Source organism: Anabas testudineus, chromosome 17 (assembly GCF_900324465.2).
Source record: "Anabas testudineus chromosome 17, fAnaTes1.2, whole genome shotgun sequence".
NCBI lineage: Eukaryota > Metazoa > Chordata > Actinopteri > Anabantiformes > Anabantidae > Anabas > Anabas testudineus.
The window spans coordinates 2,710,296-2,729,974 of record NC_046626.1 but is presented as its reverse complement, the minus strand read 5'-3'; the positions used below and the strand labels follow the sequence as shown (position 1 = coordinate 2,729,974).

Below are 19,679 nucleotides of genomic sequence, written 5' to 3'. Positions count from 1 at the left end.
TTTCAGCACCAACATTGTCTATTAACCAGAGAGCAGAGTTGATAATAGTGACTTTCTCACTAAATCTGGAGACGCAAAAGCAAGTTGCAACAAATCTAGTGACTTTTTCTAGTGTTAATGAAGACTTTTCTGGTGATTTGGAGAGTGACCTGAAAGGACATATGATTCTGTGGTTACTGTCCTCAACATAGAGTGACTGCTGCCATGAGCCTTCTCCATCCCGAAGCACTCGGGGGGGGTCAGTCTCACAGTAGCCTTGCACAGCAATCCCAGCTGCAGTGGGAGTGGCTGCAGCAGACCCACAACACTCTGCGTCCACATTGAAGATAGATAACATGTATGCAGAGCGAACACTGAGTCCGCCCTGACTTACAGAGGGGGATGTGAAGGTAAATGTTTGTTCAAAGTCACACAAAAAACCTGCATAGGCTCAGTCACTTATGCACCTTGTCCACTTTGTGTGAGCCTCTCTGTGATATGAATGTGATATAAGCTAATCTTCTAGTTAGCTAGCTTATCATCTCTAAGTCTAAACTGTATACTCAACAATAAAGAAAGGAGGGCGAATCAAACATGGAAGACTAATTCAGACCCACATAAGTCCAATTTGATTATATTTGATATTTTAACATTAAACAATATAGAGAGAGAGAACAAACTTTGTCTTTGTGGGTTAAGGAAGAACACGCATTCACCAGAATCACAAAAAAAACAGCAATCTCCATAAAAGCTACTGTTATTGTCTCCTCATTTCACTGTAATTCAGGTTTTACTAAAATATCATAAACATTCAACTTTTTTAATCCCAGAGTGAAGTTGTTTTGCCTTGTTACAGTTGCTCTCAATTCAGACAAAAAGAACAGGAACCACAACCAGAAAAGATCTACACCAACACACATACGAAGTAACACCAATACAGATACAAAATTACATCAATATAGAAAACTCAAAATATATAAATAGGGTGGATGAAATGGATTAAAATAGGCTAGTATTAATAGTCCAGGCTGAATCGACAATAAATACAGTATATGACATAAATATTGATTCTAACGACATCAGTTCCCTTTCCAATTACAGATGAGAGAGGAGTTTAATAGCCACAGGCAGAAAAGGATCTCCTGTGGCACTCTGTGAAGCACTTGATCAGTCTCTGCCTGAACTTGCTCCTCTGTCCAGCCAGCACACTGTGTATTGGATGGGAGGGATTGTCCAGGATTTAGGAGAGTTTGGACAGCATCCTCCACTCAGCTATAACATGTAAAGGGTCCAGCTACACTGCCAGAACAGAGCCAACCCTCCAGTGTAGTTTGTTCAGCCTGTTAGCGTCTGCCACCTTCATGTTGCTGCCCACAGCATAGACAATGACACAGGCCACCACAGACTCATAGGACATCGTCAGCATGGTGCAGCCAATGTTGAAGGACCTGAGCCTCCTCAGAAAGTACATACGGCTCTGAGCCTTTTTGTACAATGCTGATGACTTCTTTGTCCAGTCTATCACCAGTTCCTTTGTTTTACTGATGTTGAGTGGAAGATAGTTGAGTCCACACCAGTCCACAAAACTGTCCACCAAGGTCTGGTACTCTGAGATGTCACCATCCTAATTATATCCTACAACTGCAGAGTCATCAGAGAACCTCTAAAGATGGCAGGACTACAGGTAGTGGCAGATGGCCGCCCACCATGAGCCTGGTTCTGTTGGAGGTTCTTCCTCTAAAAGGAGTTTTTCCTCTCCACTGTTGCCTAAAGCTTGATTAAATGGGATTGTTGGTTTTTATATATCATTTCTTATACAATTATACTCTAGGTCTTAAACTTTATTCTTGTAAAGTTCCTTGAGATGATTTCTTTTGTGATTTGGCACTAGACAAATATTCAATAAAATTGAATTCATTTGAACTGAAGCATTTTTGCAGCTCTGTCAGCACCTGCATTGCCTAGTGTAACCACAGCAGCACAGGAGAACCTTCAGCCTTCTTGAAATGTCTGGTGTTATTGCCACAGAATAGTCTGCTATAGGCTGCGCACATTAATTAACATCTGTCTTTTGGGCCAATATCCCAGAGGCATTGTTCTCATGACAAAACACAAACACAACACAAAAAAGTTTTTCATGGTCTGGGAGAGTCAAAGCTGAAGCCTGCTGCTTCTAAAATGTCACATGACCTTCGGGGGTCAAATTGAACTTTCCCTGTAGAGTTCCAGCCCCATCTGCTTTGACCATGTCCCTCAATTTTGGTACCTTCACGACCTGAATGTGCAACCCACTTGCATGTCTTGGATCCCTCTCTCAACGCCCTCTCCTTCCAATCCCTCATCTCGTTCCTGCTCCCCTGATTTGGCAGCACTCACCAGGTGAGACACTGAATAAAGAGACTTTTTAGCAAATTTTATTACATAGTCACCTATGAACTTCAATTCATGCACAGGCATCTGTGCAGTATAGGGGGGAGATTGTTCTTTCTGTCTCTTTTTTTTTTTGCATTAACATCCTTAATTTGTACTAATTGTTTTAATTTAAATACAATTTGTAGTAAAGTTGTCTTCTCATTTATCATTTTTAGCAAGCTCTGCAAATAATTGCAGTTTACTTGCTCTTTTTCCCTTTTCTGAACATTTTTTGGAGACTTATCTTTAACTTAATAATTCCTCATTAAAACCTCCATTTCAGCACATTGTCTCATGTTAAATATTCCCTCTGACTGACCGTGGTGATTCTTTTGTGTTGTTTTACTCCATTTCTGTGAAACTTTCTTAATTTCTTCTGCCAAAAGGGGATTCTTTTTGAGCTCTTGTTCTCAGACCCCATCACTCCTTTTTTATTTGTTGATATATCTATACAAGTATATGTATATGTATGTGTATACTGAAGTATACTTGTGTCACAAAATTAATAAATTTAGATCAATGGGGAATGCAAAATTAATGAATTTAAAAAAACTGCAAATGTCCCAATAATAAAATGTAAAGAAAATCAAGTAACTAGATAAATGCAGAATACTGCAGATATCAAATGCAGAGAACAGCTTTATATATTTTAACCATTTTCACTCTTTCATGAATTGCACCTTTAAAGGGGACTAAAGCATGTATGTATGAACTGATTAAGTGAAATGTTTAGGAGACATAAGTCTTTCTTTTCCTCACTGTCAAAAATATGTAGATTTTGAGTCAGAAGCTCTTGTTCTCTTATCATGGGTACAGTCAACTTAAAAATATTGACTTAGTATTGAGTAAAATATAACACGGGCGACAGCCAATTATCCACAACTTCCAGTTTTGTCAGTGAAAAGAGTAGGCGCTGCTGATTCCACCAGGAGCCAATGTGTAAATGTGTATTAACTGTGCCTCCTGTGTGGTTGAAGTTGACTTTTTAAATAATTAAATTGAAAAATAAAACTGTTAGAACACTAAGAGGCTTGGGATGGCTGGACGGTTACATTACATGCAGAATGTTGCCTTCAGTATCACGCACCGACATTAGCCAAGGCTGGCAAGAAATAAAAGGAAAATATCATCTTTAGGATATTGCGATAACATCCTCTGGACTGTATAATGCTCCTAGTACTGCGTCAAACCCGTAACACAACTGAGAGTAGCGCGGGGAGTCAAGATGGATATAATGGATATAATGCGTATGGATGAGGTGCGCGCTTCTAATCCGCCTCTGTTAGGAGAGGAGCGACTCCAGTATGAAATAGGATAATCATCATTCAACAGTCTGCCTGAGTAGGCCTGTACTGCAGGGAAGAAGAGGAGACGGCAAGAGATTGAGCTCCAGGCGTAAAAACATCGCTTCCTTGCATGACTGCTCTATTCTGATAACAGCTCCGGGAAGCCAAACCCACCGGTATGAGGACTGACTATAAATGCAACAGCCGCCCAGCAGAATTGTTATCAGCGGTTGTCCGTCAACATATCCTCTGCTTTTTTTTTTTTCTACCTGCTAACTGAATTGCTTTGATAGTTCCTTTGTATTATCAGAATAGCACACAAAAGGAGCAGCCATGTCTCACGGATGGGGATACGGACCAACTAACGGTGAGGGTCTCCCAGTTTTCAGCAGGGTCTGATGTACCTACTAGATGTTCATGTTCTGAGTAACAGGTTATAAACATGACGCCACACTCTGAACTCAGTTTTTAAATTAGTTTAAACAGCAACCTGTACTATAGTTATCAATCTGCAATTAACACAATTTAACCATTTCAATTCCATTACCACATAAGCATACCTACAGTGTAGTCCAAAACAGGTTTTATGGTTAACTGAACACTTGAACTGTAACCTTGCATTTTTTAGCATTTACCTGCAATATCACAGTATTCGGCTTCTTTTTTACTGCTGTAAATATATCTCGTACTATATTATTCCCTAAATATGAAGCCCAGATACAAGAAGTAGTAATAGTGAATAGAGCATTTTAAGTGATCAAATTTAAAAATACATTACTTATTTACTTGTATAAGTAAATATTTACTTGTATATTTACTGAAATATAATTAGGAGGTACTAGCAGATTTTATCAGTAATGCTTATGTACTTACTTTCAGTAAGTAGTTTTGGCATTTTTGCACTTAGTTATTTACTTACTTATTTTTAAGTAAAGGATCTGAATAACACATACCTAATAAATAAAACTGAATGCGGAACATTTGAATAAATAATTATTTGTGATAATTATTATTAATTAATTACTATTGAGAAATTGTTTTTTTACATCACAAAGCAAAAGAGATAAGAAAAAGTATTTCTGTCTTAGTCATGGATCAAGGTAAAAAATATTAAAGAGGTTGAATTATCAAGATGAGACTTTAGTAAAACATGATCTACATACACAACAGGAAAAAGGGTGTGCTAACAAATTCACACTTGTTTTGTGAATATGTTTTTGTATTGTAGGGCCTGACACATGGGCAGAAGAGTTCCCTGTAGCTAATGATGGGCCCAGGCAGTCTCCCATTAACATTATTCCCAAGGAAGCCAAGTATGACTCCTCTTTGAAGCCTCTGAAACTCAGATATGACCCATCCAATGCTAAGGGCATTCTCAACAATGGACACTCCTTTCAGGTGGATTATGTGGACGACACAGACAGTTCCAGTAAGCACAGCTGGTTTGGTATTTTTATTGATTTACTCATGCACATCACATTCTTGCACATCTGTAAATCTTAGGTGTGAAAATGTATGGGACTGAAAAATAAATAAATAACACGTACAATGTAATGCAATCAAATATAGCAGCTCTGTCAAGAATTATACTTTTACAAGACTACAATTTTCAGTTTTTAAGTTGAAAGGTGATATTTCTACTATATATGTATTGCTGCTGCGGTGATGGAGTTGTACTGGAGTGTGCGATATTAAGAGATGTTTCTAATGTTTTAGTCCCCTCTTATGTAATTAAGGTGACCTTAATATATGTCTTTATGTGTTCCATGTAAATTTATCTTTTTTGTGTGTCTTGCTGATGTCTCCACCCATGCTGTAAGAGCAGCAGCAGATAAGAGTGTGTCATGACAGCAGCACTTTTTTGCAAAACATAAAGCAACAATATTAATGTACAACCTAGCTTTTATTATAACACTACATATTTTTCCATTCTTTTCATATTAAGCGGTGTGAGGTACCTGAACAATTTAAAATGTTTTGTGAAACAAGAGACTATTCAACATTTAAGAATCTAGATCTTTCTAATACACAAATGTCCATTTTTATTGTGCTTTAAGAAGCAATTACCAGGGACACCTGGGGCTGACACTAATATAAACTGTAGCACAATAATTAACTACCACTCTACATCACATATTTCCTTTCTATTCTGTGACATTCATTAATCCTGCCCTGCTGCTACATGTCATAGAATCTGACGGATCACATAATACACTTTAACACTAGTGATAGACTGAGGCTGAGCAATCGGCCATTTCTAGGTGTCCATAATAAAATCAATTTTGATGTAACACCTAGAAGAAATATTTAAACATATGATTTCTACTTCATTTCTCTTCGCCTACAGTATCCTCCTATAATTATTGTCATTGAATTTGTCGTTGTGTTAAATTATTGTGGTTATTTATTATTGCAGATGTTTGTATTGTCAGAGAGAGAGACGAGCAGTAAATTGAACAATTGTCTTTTCTTTTCTTGATTGCATCTTTGATAATTAAATTTTTTTATTCTAACCAGCCTTGACTGGGGGCCCAATTTCTGGAAAGTACCGTCTCAAGCAGTTTCATTTCCACTGGGGAAGCAGTGATGACAGAGGCTCTGAGCACACTGTCAATGGAATCAAGTACCCCTGTGAGGTAATGAGCTGGAGCTTCTGGAGTTACCTTAACTGAGATAAAATCAACAACCACTCAATAACAGATCGCCAGTCCACTTTTTGGAATGAATAGCTAGGATGTGTGATGGTTTGTTTATTATCGTTGTTTTTAGTTTCATATAAAGTGTTTTTCTAAATCACTAGGTATTGAGAGAATGATCATGAGATCACAGCTTCCATCAAAGACACAGATTATAATTAAACAATGCAGTGGGTAGATGGCTTCTTGAATAATAATTCCAGTTTTTTTATATCCACTGTATTGAAATATTACTATTTTTAGGCCATAAATAATCAAGCAGTGTATACTCTGTGTCATTAAAAGTGAAATTTGTCTTTTCTGTTTAGCTTCACCTGGTGCACTGGAACACAAAGTACCCCAGCTTTGGAGAGGCAGCCAACCAACCTGATGGCCTTGCTGTAGTTGGGGTCTTTCTTAAGGTGATGCATCAGTGATTCATTTAGTGACCATTGCATTGGTCTATTGCTGCACTGCAGACAGGGGGTGAAATGCTGTTTTTTTCATGCCTTGCAAAGGGTCTATATAAGATTAAATAATAATAATAATTGGGTACATATTTGTTTTGTACTTTAGATTGGTGCAGCCAACCCCAGACTTCAGAAAGTTCTAGATGCCTTGGATGGTATTAAGACAAAGGTAAAAACTCCATGGCCAAAAAACATTTTTCTCAATGTAAATGTGTTCATGCTGTATATAAACAGCAATTTACACACTTGGCAATTGACATATTGATTTGTATTTATTTCTTTACACCTTCCTTCTGTGATATCATCAGGGAAAGCAGACTACCTTTTCTAATTTTGACCCAAAAACACTTCTCCCTGGTTCTCTGGATTACTGGACTTATGAGGGCTCTCTGACCACACCTCCCCTGTTGGAGAGTGTCACCTGGATCGTTCTCAAGGAGCCAGTCAGCGTCAGCGCCACACAAGTAATGAACTTGCTTCATATACTAGTGTTATTCACATAAAATCTACATGAACAAAAAAAATACACACATATGTGAGATAACCCTAACCCTTAAAATCAGTTTAATTACTCCTAAAATTACTGAATGTCTCTAAAATATAGATGGTATGGGTTCAGACATCACAGCACTGTGGTAAGGTCTAGGTAAAATTGTGGGTGGCGTTAATATGCAAAAAAAAACAAACAACAAAAACAAAACACAAAGTAATCAAAACACAACTTTAACTAAAAATGAACAACACTGAGGTAAGTACTGCTTTTTATTTCTCTCTGTAAAGTGATGATGTTTAATGCGGTTTTACAGTGCCTATAAAAAGCATTCACCCCCTTGGATGTTTCATCTTTTTATAGAAATTATAAATCAATCATGGTCAATAAAAGTTGGTGACTTTAAAAAAAAATTCAGAAAAATACCTCAATAATGTCAAAGTAAAAACAGGTTTCTACAAAGTAATATCAATTAAATAAAAATATATAAGTTGAAATTAATGTTTGCATTAAAATTCACCCCCTTCAGGTCAGTATTTAGTAGATGCAGTTGACTTCAATCACAGCATGGAATCTGTGAATAGGTGTCAATTAGGTCTGCACATCTGGACGCTGGAATTTTATGCCATTCTTCTTGACAAAACTGCTCAAGATCTGTCAGGTTGACATTAATGAGGTATTTTTCTGAAATCTTTTTGCGAAAGTCACCAACTTTTAATGACTAGGGTTGATTTATAAAATCAATAAAAGGATGGAACATCCAAGTCAGTGCATACTTTTTACACACTGTATCTTTAACAAAGATCATATTGTGCCCCTTTTGGGGCTTCAAAACAGGTTCCTGAAGTCCCCAAAATGTGGCTGTACATTTCCTGCTGAAAAACTGTGTAGATCACAGTTTGAAAATTTGTGCACAGTTCTCTTAAACATGAACACGCTACGAGTCATCATGGTTCACAGAGATTCTGTGGTAGCAGCAAATAAAGCTGAGCTGCACTAAATTATAAAGGTGAAAGATAAACATGCAACTTTACCACCATCCAACTCATTACTGCCATAAAAGTAGTCTGAGAGAAGCTACATACTGGTTTGACAGTTTAGGTGAGGACGACTCCAGCAAAAACAACACATTCATGGACAACAGATCAGAATAGAGAACTATTGGACTGCTACTACACAAGTAACCCTAGTTAGCGGGTCTACATGAAGAGGATGGGGGAACTATGGATACTTCGAAACCCATCACAAAGGCTACCACCGAAACAACTAGTAGCACAGCGCTCTAACGTCCGCAAGAAACACCTCATGTCACAACTTGAGATTGATGAGGCACCTTCTGAAGATGTGAATGCAGCACTACAGACCAACTCTGACCATCACTGAGACCAATCAGCTGATATACAGCACAACAACCGTGATCCTTGAGGTACTTGGCTATAAGATCAACACAAGCCATAAGGTGCAGTATCCTCCATGGAAACGCAGGTTGGAGGTTAAAATCAAGGCAATACGGAGAGAAGTTAGCCAACTATCAGAATTACAGAAAGGCATCATGAAGAAGTACCAGGTGCTTAAGAAGTACAGTAACATGACCATACCTGAGGCCTTGGAGACTGCCAAGCAAAGGCTCACAGCCATGGATACCCAGCTGAAGAGATACACCAGAGAAGTTGAGACCAGGAGAATAAACAGGATGTTCTCCACTGAGCCATCCAATGTGTACTCACAGTGGCAGGGTAATAACATGAGACCAGACCCACAAAGGCTGGAGACTGAAGAATACTGGAAAAGCATATGGGAGAAGGAGGCATCACATAACAGCAATGCCCAGGGGCTTGTGGTAACCATCACAATGGCAGACATCCAAGAGAGGGTCTCGGGTATGAAGAACTGGACAGCACCAGGTCCTGACATGATCCATGCCTACTGGCTAAAGAAGCTAACTTCACTCCATGAACAATCTACTAGTGGATGGAACCCACCCTGAACATTAGAATTTCATTCAGACTGGATAAGTGTGGTCGGCTGGTAGCAAGGAGAGGAAAGGTAGTCAGAACTGAGGGGATAGAACTACCAGAAGGCAAGATAGCGGATGTTGAGGATAGCTACACATACCTTGGAATCCCACAAGCAAATGGTAACCACAAAGAGGCCGCAAGGAAAACAGCAACCACTAAGTACCTCCAAAGGGTAAGGCAAGTCCTGAGAAGTCAGCTGAATGGGAAGAACAAAGTCCAGGTGAACACTATCTAAAGCCACTATCCAGGATGAAACAACTAAGCTCCATGAATACATCAGGAAGATGGCCCCACCTGATGGTGTGCTTAGTGAATACCTCAGGCAGCAGGCTCCAGAGGAGCAAGGGAAGGAAGAGGAGGAACCCTCATGGAAGGACAAACCCCTGCACGGTATGTACCACCAGCAGATAGAAGAAGTGGCTGATGTCAACAAACCCTACCAGTGGCTGGACAAAGCTGGACTGAAAGACAGCACAGAGGCACTAATCCTAGCATTACAGTACAAGGTCAATACAATACAATATCGATAGAGGCTGGGATCTACCCTACCAGGCACGACCCCATGTGCAGGCTGTGCAAAGATGCCCCTGAAACAATCCAGCACATAACAGCGGGAGGCAAGATGCTAGCAGGCAGGGCATACATGGAACGCCATAACCAAGTGGCCAGCATAGTGTACAGGAACATCTGTGCTAAGTACAGACTGGAAGTCCCAATGTTAAAATGGGTCACACCTCCAAAGGTGGTTGAGAATAACAGAGCTAAGATCCTGTGGGACTTCCAGATACAGACTGACAAACTGGTAATGGCCAACCAACCCGACATTGTAGTGGTGGACACACAGGAGAACAAGGCTAGATGTAGCAATCCTAAGTGATAGCAACATCAGGGAGAAGGAGCACGAAAAGATAGAGAAATACCAAGGGCTGAAAGAAGAGATGGAAAAGATGTAGAGGGTGAAGGCACAAGTGGTACCCGTGGTGATAGGAACACTGCGGGCTGTAACTCCCAAAATGGGAGAGTGGCTCCAGCAGATCCCAGGAACATGTGAGATCTTCGTCCGGAAGAGTGCAGTCCTAGGAACAGCTAAGTTACTGCACAGGACCCTCAAGCTCCCAGGCCTCTGGTGGAGGACCCGAGCTTGAAGGAATAAGACTGCTCCAAGGAAGAACCGAGTGGGGAATTTTATGGAGGAAATTATTGGCATTGTAATAATAAAATATTTTTTACAAAAAATGAACTTGTGAAATTCAAACTTTGCTTTTAAGCTTTGAGGTTTTTAAAAAGAAAACAAACTAATGAAGCTGTCCTGGATGGTCCTGTTTAAAACTTGTAATCTGTCAGTCTGCCTATTTCAAGCTTGAAAAGTGGTCACTGTGCTGTTTGGTATCGTGGACATGGACAGAGGAAAGTCGATGACAAATTGAAGAGACAGATGATGGAAGGTAATCAAAGACCCAGAACAAAGACATTCATAACATCATAAAACAGAAAATAAGAAAATGCTTATTGACAAACCACAAAGGTTCTTAATGGTATGCAGGGAACAATGAAATCTCAAGACTATCAAGGCAAAACGTGCTGCCCAGTGTCAGGAAACTCGGTCTTTGTCACAGGTCATGGTCCTCCAAAAGGATAATAACCCAAAACACAGCTAAAAACACCCAAGAACGGCTTAGAACAAATCATTGGACTTTTCCGAAGTGGCCTTCTACAAGTCCTGATCTAAATCATATTGAACATCTGCCTTCTTAAGACTGAAACGTGCAGTCTGGAGAAGGCACACTTCAACCCCGAGGCAGCCGGCGCAGTTTGATCGTGAGGAGTGGCCAAAAGTACCTGACGACAGGTGCTGAAGTCTCATTGCGAGTTACAGAAATTGCTTGCTTGCAGTGATTGCATCTGGTTTAGAAACCCTGTGTTTTTCTTATGTTAATTAAATGTAGGAAGTTGTATGTGTGTGTGGTCTGTGTGGACAGTGCTTTATAGTTTGTGTGCTTGTGTGGAATTGGGTGAGCTGAGTGGTGGTAATTGGGCCATGGCGTGATCTTAGAGCGTCTGTAGAGCTGTCCATCAATGTATAATTTGTCAACGACCAGTGTTGCACACTAATGGTTCTGTCTGTTCTTTTTTATGATGGGATAAAGAACATTTTGTTGTTCTTTTATCTCTTGTGGGAATTGATAGTTTAGTCCTTATTGTGTGCCTTTGAGCTCCTTTCCTTTATTTTCTATTAGTTCTTTGTGTTTGTAATATTCCACATTTGTGACAATGGGCTGGGGTGATCTGTTTGAGTGTGATCCAACTTGGTGTACATGATGGAAAGTGATTTGATTAACAGTTTCAACTGGCAGTTTAAGTCATGTTTTCATTAATTCCTTGATTGTTGTTGTAGGCATGGATCTTGTTTTTCTGAAATGCCGGAAAAGATTATTTTGCCACACATGCTATGTGTTTGAATGTCCAATATGGTCGCTTTCATGATTTTCTTTTCTTTTGTGACCCTGTCCATTTTTTCCATGACTGTGGTGAGCTGAAGAAGACCTTTTTCCTTTTGTTTGGGTTGGAAATGTCTTGCAGAGAGTTGCTGTTTTCCATGTTGTGGCAGTTGAATTAGTTGTGAATGAAATTTTTCAAATTTGTTAAAGTTTGGTCCTCCAGCATATGTGAAAAGCAGTAATTCTGAGTGGGAAAATAGTCTAGTAAGTCTCTTAGGTGTTTTTTGACAGGAAAAGAAGGTAAGAAACATGAAATAAAACAGAATAGTAGGCGTTTGTATGTTTTCTTACTGCACCATTTTGGATCTCCCCTGTAATCTTGCGATATTTTTATAACAGTTATATGTGGCTGCTGATTATATGGGTTTTGTTTACTTGCTATCAATCCTTAACTTGTTAACAATCAAGGAGCATGTTGGAGCATGCTCCTAATGAAACAACAGATGATGTAGTGGGGTATCTCCTACCAGATCTGGACTAGGACATCACTGAGCTCCTGGGCAGTCTGAGATGCAACTTGGCGATACCTGTCCCAGAGGTGTTCTATTGGATTTAGGTCACGAGAGCTAGGTGGGACCAGTCAATTGTATCAATTAGGCGCCAGTGTCGGAGACCTGCAAATTCTGGTGTTCTATGGCAAATGCCAATCATTATCTTGATTATCTTGCAGTGCTCATCCTGGGGCAGATACTGGGCCTGCTGATGGGTTTAGGACCTTCTACAGCCCTGTCCAGGTCTCCTAAAGTAACTCCCGGTCTCCTCCATGGTCTTGAGACTGTACTGAAAGGCAAACCTATTACCTAATTTAAACAACAAAACCTTGAATGCACTTACTTACTTACTTCTCTCTATCTGTCTGACATGTCAAGGGTGGGATATTTTATTTTGCTTTGATTTTGAACTCCAAATTAATATATGCATCAATATTACACTGAATAATATCACCAACAGTGTTATACCTCGGGTTCTACAGAAAACCCAAACTCAAAGTGAAAAACAATAGAAATAATAAAAACATTTTTTTTACTTACAAAATCCTTCTTGCTAATCTAATATTATCTGCACTACCAATCATCTTGAAGACCTCTCTGTTTAGTCTAAATTCAAACAAAGTGTGTGTATTTTACAAGATCAACCAATAGTAGTTAGTAGTTACCAGTATTTATATTACTACATTCTTGTACCATATTCCATGGTAGACATGGTTTTGATACTCATTTTACATTCCATATGTAAAGTGTATGTGTACAATAATAAGATGTAGAAACTTTTCCATTGTGAAATGCATAAGTGAACACAACAGTACACCGAAACATGCTCTGACACGTACCTTGTTGTTACAGAAAACTGCAAGCATTGCTGACTGAGTCTGCTAGGGGAAATTATATCAAACCTCACCAGCTTGTTAAAGGCTGCATTGCTCCCAGAAGACTGGGTCACCTTTGAAGCACCTGATTGCATTAAATTCCTTCTTTATGCTGGTAGCTAATCAGTTTACATGGACCAAGAGGCACAGACTATACCTCTTAAACATGCTGTAGTTTTTGAGGAACTACATTATGCACAAATACTTATACACAAGACTTATTGTTTCCCTGCTCAGTGGCAGTAATAAGTGCACTATATTCAGAACTAAATATTCAGAGCTGGTGAACAGTAACATTGACCACAATAAATAGCAGAGTTATAGCTATATGCTGTCACTTACAGTAACAAAGACATGCACACCAGTGTGTCTTTGCAGGGCTTCTGATCCAACTACCGTAAAGCACCATTCTCTTTACATCTTGATTGATTACTGTATGTGACATGCCAAATGCATATCTCTGATTAAGATGCAAACTATCAAACTAAACTTTGCTGACTCTAACTACTTTAAATGTATAAATTGTGATTACAGCCATGCACTTCAAAAAAAGTTGGGATGGTGTGTAAAATCTATGTAAAAACAGAATGTAATGATTTGCAAATCTCATAATTTTTTTATTTACAGCAGAACATAGAAATTGTGTCAAGTTTAAACAGAAAAACTGTGCCATTTCAAGAAAAAAATAAGGTTTGTAATTGATGGAAGCAATATGCCTCAAAAAATCATATTTTGCGTTTCAAGATGCACGAAATATTTTGAATTGGTGAAAGGTCTGGACTATACAGTCTAGCACTGTTCTCCTTTCCAGATGTAAAGCTACACATTCCATAGGAACTAAAGAACCTCAAAACCCTCAGAGTTGCAGGCTATTGAGCTGAGTGCTGCTAACAAGCGAGAAGGTTCCTCTTTTTGGCCCATAGTATCCAAGAAAAATGTCAAATTTCAGTTTGTCTGATCACAGAACAGTTTTCCTCCTTGCCATATTCCATTTAGATTGAGCTTTGGCTCAGAGAACATGTCGGTGAGGCATTTGGTAATATAGGGAGTTAGAGCCACTGACACAAAGAACCAAAAAGGGATGCGTCTGTGTAGAATACATAGGACATTGTAATACACAGGTTCATCGACTTTGCCCTCAGCACCTCCCACCTGATCCCTGAGATCTGTTAATCCTGTGATGATTGATTTTTGATAATGGTGTTACACCTGGTTAGTAAGAACCACACAGTGTTTCAGTTATATAGCAATGCATTAGCATTCAGTGTCAGACTTTACTAATGTGAAGTGAGATCAGACTTATTGTATCTCTGTTCTATTTTTTTTTCTCTTCTTTCTCATCAGATGACCAAGTTCCGCAACCTCCTCTTCAGTGGAGAAGGAGAAAACCCATGCTTCATGATGGACAACTGCCGACCTCCTCAACCCTTAAAGGGTCGTCAGGTCCGCGCCTCCTTCAAATAAGCCTCATATATGTAACAATCTAAAATATTATTAGGATATTAATATGGCATAAAAAATTATTAGTGTTTAGAGCTGCATGACAAGACAATCTGCTTTATCAAAATATAAGCAGATAGTGAGGACAAAAGCTATCCAAAGCAAAATTTTATATATCAATAAGAATCAATATTCAACAGCAATACAGTGCAGAGTGAATGATATAATATGCAATGTAGTGCAAATATAAATATCACATATATAACAGTAAATTAGGGAACCATTGATGTGTGCTTTATATGCATACCTAGTCAACAACAGTCAATATCTAGTCAAAAAACAACAACAGTAATAATAATAATAATAATAATAATAGTAATATTTAATGCTTTTGACTCTTGCCTTTACCAGCTACATGAAAAGCTTTCTATGCATTCTATGCTGCGACTTGTGGCACAGACAGATTTTTAAAGCTAATGCTTTTAGTGATCTCTCATCAGAAAGTGATCATATCAATCAGTGATGACACAAACTGATTTTGAAAGTAACTCTTTTCAGTGATGACTATGCAGTTGTACTTTGTTGACACCACAGTGCATGCAGTGGAGGGTTGTGAGGGATAGACCTGCCTAGCACTGGCTGATAGAAGCGCTAAGGAACAAGGATACATTGTTTGTTCTCTGCTTTGAGCTTTCATTCTTATGGAGCATTTATAGATTATTACATTATCATGGGCTTGGCTTCAGCCAGTGCATTCTGTCAATTCCTGTGCAAAACAAGTGCCACTTAATTTTTATAAGAACTAAAACAACTGAACTACCTTTCACCACAGTGCATTAAACTTTGTCTTTAAGGCTCATGTAAGACAGAGCAGTTTCTTGAAAATAATTGAAAGCTTTCATTTCTGACTATATAATAACATAAGCATAAATTAAGTATCAATATGGCATGGTAAATTTTCATTCAATTAATATTGCTCTATTAAACTGAAGTAGGATGACAGTGAAAAAAACAAATTTTCAGAATGCAACTACAGAGAACACCTGAAAACCTTTAAAGTATCACTTAAGTCACTTAAAACTACTGTCACAATACAGATGGAAAAATATTGTGTCAATCTGTTAATCTTTCATGTCATACATAGAAAACAAATATTAATAAAAATCAAAATCTTTAAATAATTTACAGAAATTATTTTCTTTTTTCACAGCTCATTGGATTTCTAACACATAAAGTATTCACCCCCTTGGATGTTTTATCCTTTTATTGACATTATATATCAGTTATGGTCAATAAAAGTTAGCGACTCTGATAAAAAAATTATAGAAAAATACCTCATTAGTGTCAAAGTGAAAACAGTAATTACAAAGTAATGTCAATTAAATAAAAATATGTAAGGTGGTATTTTTAGTTGCCAACTTTTATTGACCATGATTTATATATAATGTTAAAAAAAGGATAAAACATCTAAGGGGGTAAATTGTTTTTATAGGCACTCTATTTGTAGGTTCTTCTAACAATTTAGCAATCTGTGTTTTTCATAAAATTCCTCTTCAACCTTTGAATGCATTGTTATGAAATGTAGGTTTGAATAACCACTGCACAGAGGCTAGCTATTGTATTGGGGATCCAGTCAATATTCTATTATCCACTGAAATATCAGCATCAACCACATGTACTGGCCCAAAAATCTTAAATGAATAATTGGGCTTAATCAGTCAAAAATGTCTTCCCACATGTAAATAATTGTATGCATACCTGAAAAATCAGTCACAAATGCTGCAGACAGCAGAAATCATGATGCAAAATAAATTTATTCACTGAAATGCAAATAAAATAAACCGACCACTTTCTGTGGTTCAGACATCCTCTTTCCAAGAAAGTCTTTTTTTTTCCAACAATGAAATTACTATTCATCATAAGTTCAATTCAATTCAATACATTTTTATTTGTATAGTGCTAAATCACAAGTCTAAGTCATCTCAAGGCACTTTACAGTGTAAGGTTTAAGACCTTACAGACTACAATTGTATAGAAAATTACATAGAAAACCCAACAGTACTATTTGAGCAAGCTTTAGGCAACAGTAGAGAGGAAAAACTCTTTTTAGAGGAAGAAACCTCCAGCAGAACCAGGCTCATGGTGGGCGGCCATCTGCCTCGACCGGTTGAGGTGAGTGGAAGGGGAGAGAGAAAAGAACAGCAGGCAACAAAAAACAACAACAACCAGCAAATACATTGGACAGTTTCTGGAGATATACAGCTCAGCAGTATAAGCAGACAAATACAGAGAGAGCGGAAGACAGAGAGGAGGAAGCACAACTACAGGAGAGAGAAGACACAAAGTTAATGACATGCAATGGTGGCATTTGAATATATAGAGGAAAAAGGAGAGAGGAGAGGAGCAAAGGTTTTCTCAAAATTTTGGTGTTTAGCTGACATTCCAATGACATTTCCATCAACCTCATCTGTATTGTGTTTAACATCAATAAAACAATGTTGGCATGCAAGCACAGCTGATGAACATGTTGACATTGTGAGCATGTTAGCATTTAACTTACCCCACTAGCGTTAAATCACCTCACTGAGCTGCTATAGACTCAGTGACACACAGAGATAATTGCATAGTACTTGAAAAAGAATGTGGTTTATATCTAAAAGATGCCGATTGTGTTTGGTGGGCCACTGAAACCAATGTTTTACTTGGTTTTAACTTTTAATAATGGAGACTGGGATAGAGTAATGGCATAGTGAAGAAATGTGCTTAGCAAATGCATATACACATGATCTCATTATGAATAAAGATTCCTTTATCAATCATTGACAAGGGATGTGTAGACTGTTGACTAGTGATAGCCTTGTATTGTATTGGTTTGTATGTTGTCTCTTTTCTTAGAGTCATCATCATCCCAAGCCATTACCTGGATGGTCCGCCAGTTTGTCTCCAACTATCTTATTCAGTGATTCAGCCACAGCGATAGGGGGAGGAGAAGTTGATGATAAGCCCAAAAAGAAACAGAGACAACAAAGAACTGTGTAATGAAGAATGACAAGATTTGGTTGTACAGTACATTATTTACATTAAGTAGTCAAGGGGATAACATTAAGATGGTTGTTAATTCCACAGAAACCACTGTCATTGCAAAGTTACTTTTTTTATTAAAAGCGAACTTTGCAACTTACAGCACCATAGATCACATGGAAATCCATTAATTTCCCCGCCACACAGTGCGAAACCAATATTTATTCATCCAACTCACTGGTTTCACTGACATTGTTTTATAATAACCTCCATAAATCACGATGAGCATGCAAATATGAATAAAAACAACTTGAGATCAAGCTCATGCCAGCATTCTCTCTTGACCATATCACTTGTTGGCTTCAATACACCTCGAGTCTGTGGATGATCATAACTCTGGAGTTCAAACTACACCTGCAGTTGAGGACCCACCTCGCTTATTATAGTGGGATGTTTTAGCTGAATGTTACTTTATTGTTCTGTCCAATAGAATTTCAGCTTTCCTGGACAAAAGATGAGCCTTTGCAAATTATAAAAATGAATAAATAAATAAATAAACAAAAATGTATTTTCTGTTTCACAAAGTCACCATTGTACTGCTGTGTCTCATTAAAAGGGGTCTGGTTGAGTGGATGAGGTCTGCTCTCTGTTATCACCCTGCAGGCACTAAATGAGGGTGGAGATGTCAGTTTCTCAAAACGCCCCCACAGACAGTTGTTATCAGACATAGACACACATTCACTCATTTAATGAGAGACGAATACACCGCAATTAGGTCACCCTCAACCCCGAAACACATTCACCCCTATGCCTACATTGTACACCTATCACCACACACACTGGATAAAACTATGGGGTAATTTTTATGGTGATCTGCAGATTTAGTTTATTGTACAGTCCTGTACTATCTATTGCAAGCAGAATTAATAAAATAGAAGAAAGTCATCAGACTATGACAACTTCTAAAACAATGTGTGTGTGAAAATGATAATTAAAAAATGACACATTTATCTTTGTGATATACACAAAATCAAAAGTACACCATAGTAATCTTTTTCTGATTTATTTGTATTGTGAAGTATACTCTCATAAGCCTAGTCTGTGCCTCAGCTCCATTAACACATCATTTGACATTTGGTTTTAATATTCTAATATTCTTTATTCTCTAGAATAATTTCTGGTCATCCTTTCCTATTCAAATTCCTAATAATAATTTTTTTTTGTTTGTTTGTTTTGTGAAAGCACAGTTAAATGGTAAAACCATTATGTAAACTACAAAAATAAATAAATGCAATCATCCTTTAACCTGTGAGATTCTACACTTCCTAGATTCTGTTAATGGATCATCCTCTCTCTGTGTCTTGTGTGTATGTCCTTGTCCACTGTTGACTGATAAATTTGGATATAAATGGGAATTGGCAGAAGCACCGCAAAGCTGCAAAAATGGCTAACAATGTCCTCTTTAAAAGCAAATTGAAGAGCTTTACTCTCTCTCTCTTTCTTTTGTGTGTGTGTGTGTGTGTGTGTGTGTGTATGTGTGTGTGTGTGTGTGTGTGGTTGTGTTTATTAATGTGTAGTGTGGCTGTCAGAATATGAAAGGGGCTTTGTTGAATCTGAATGAGCTCTCTGCTGCAGACTAGGCCACTATTTCAGAGACACAGACAAACACAAAGGCAGGAGAGAGAAACTGACATCTCAGTGAAGATGATTTGGAATTCCTGAATCTGAAGCTTGTGTTGTGATTATAAAATATTTTTTGTTAATCTCCTGCTCTTCACATTCTGTTCAGCTTTGATGGAGAAATGCAAGACTAATCCTCTGTGCTAACTCTAAATATTACATAATACAAGGATTTGCTCACTGACTTTCTCTCGCTTGCACTACAACCACTCCTCCCCCTACTCTACAGTAACATACAAAACCACACTGTTGCCTGAATGACAACAGTAACCATAACAACTGCATGTTCATACTGTATAATAAAATATAGAAAAGCAGGTAAACAATTTCTAGGCTGAGCTGAG

At 38.1% G+C, this 19,679-nt stretch overlaps 1 protein-coding gene across 2 annotated transcripts; it reads left to right on the top strand.

Annotated features, from left to right (window-relative positions):
• Positions 1-3,883: 3,883 nt before the first annotated feature.
• On the top strand, positions 3,884-18,811 carry cahz (carbonic anhydrase). 2 transcript variants are annotated; one of them, XM_026374083.1, is made up of 8 exons: positions 3,884-4,044; positions 4,906-5,106; positions 6,195-6,313; positions 6,682-6,774; positions 6,929-6,991; positions 7,131-7,286; positions 14,539-14,637; positions 17,530-18,811. In XM_026374083.1, exons 1-8 carry the CDS (start codon positions 4,011-4,013, stop codon positions 17,671-17,673), a joined length of 909 nt encoding a protein of 302 aa, XP_026229868.1. In that variant the 5' UTR covers positions 3,884-4,010; the 3' UTR covers positions 17,674-18,811. The 2 variants fall into 2 exon arrangements, with proteins under 2 accessions (XP_026229868.1, XP_026229869.1); XM_026374084.1 differs by lacking the exon at positions 17,530-18,811 and having other exon boundaries at positions 3,885-4,044; positions 14,539-15,815.
• Positions 18,812-19,679: the final 868 nt, after the last annotated feature.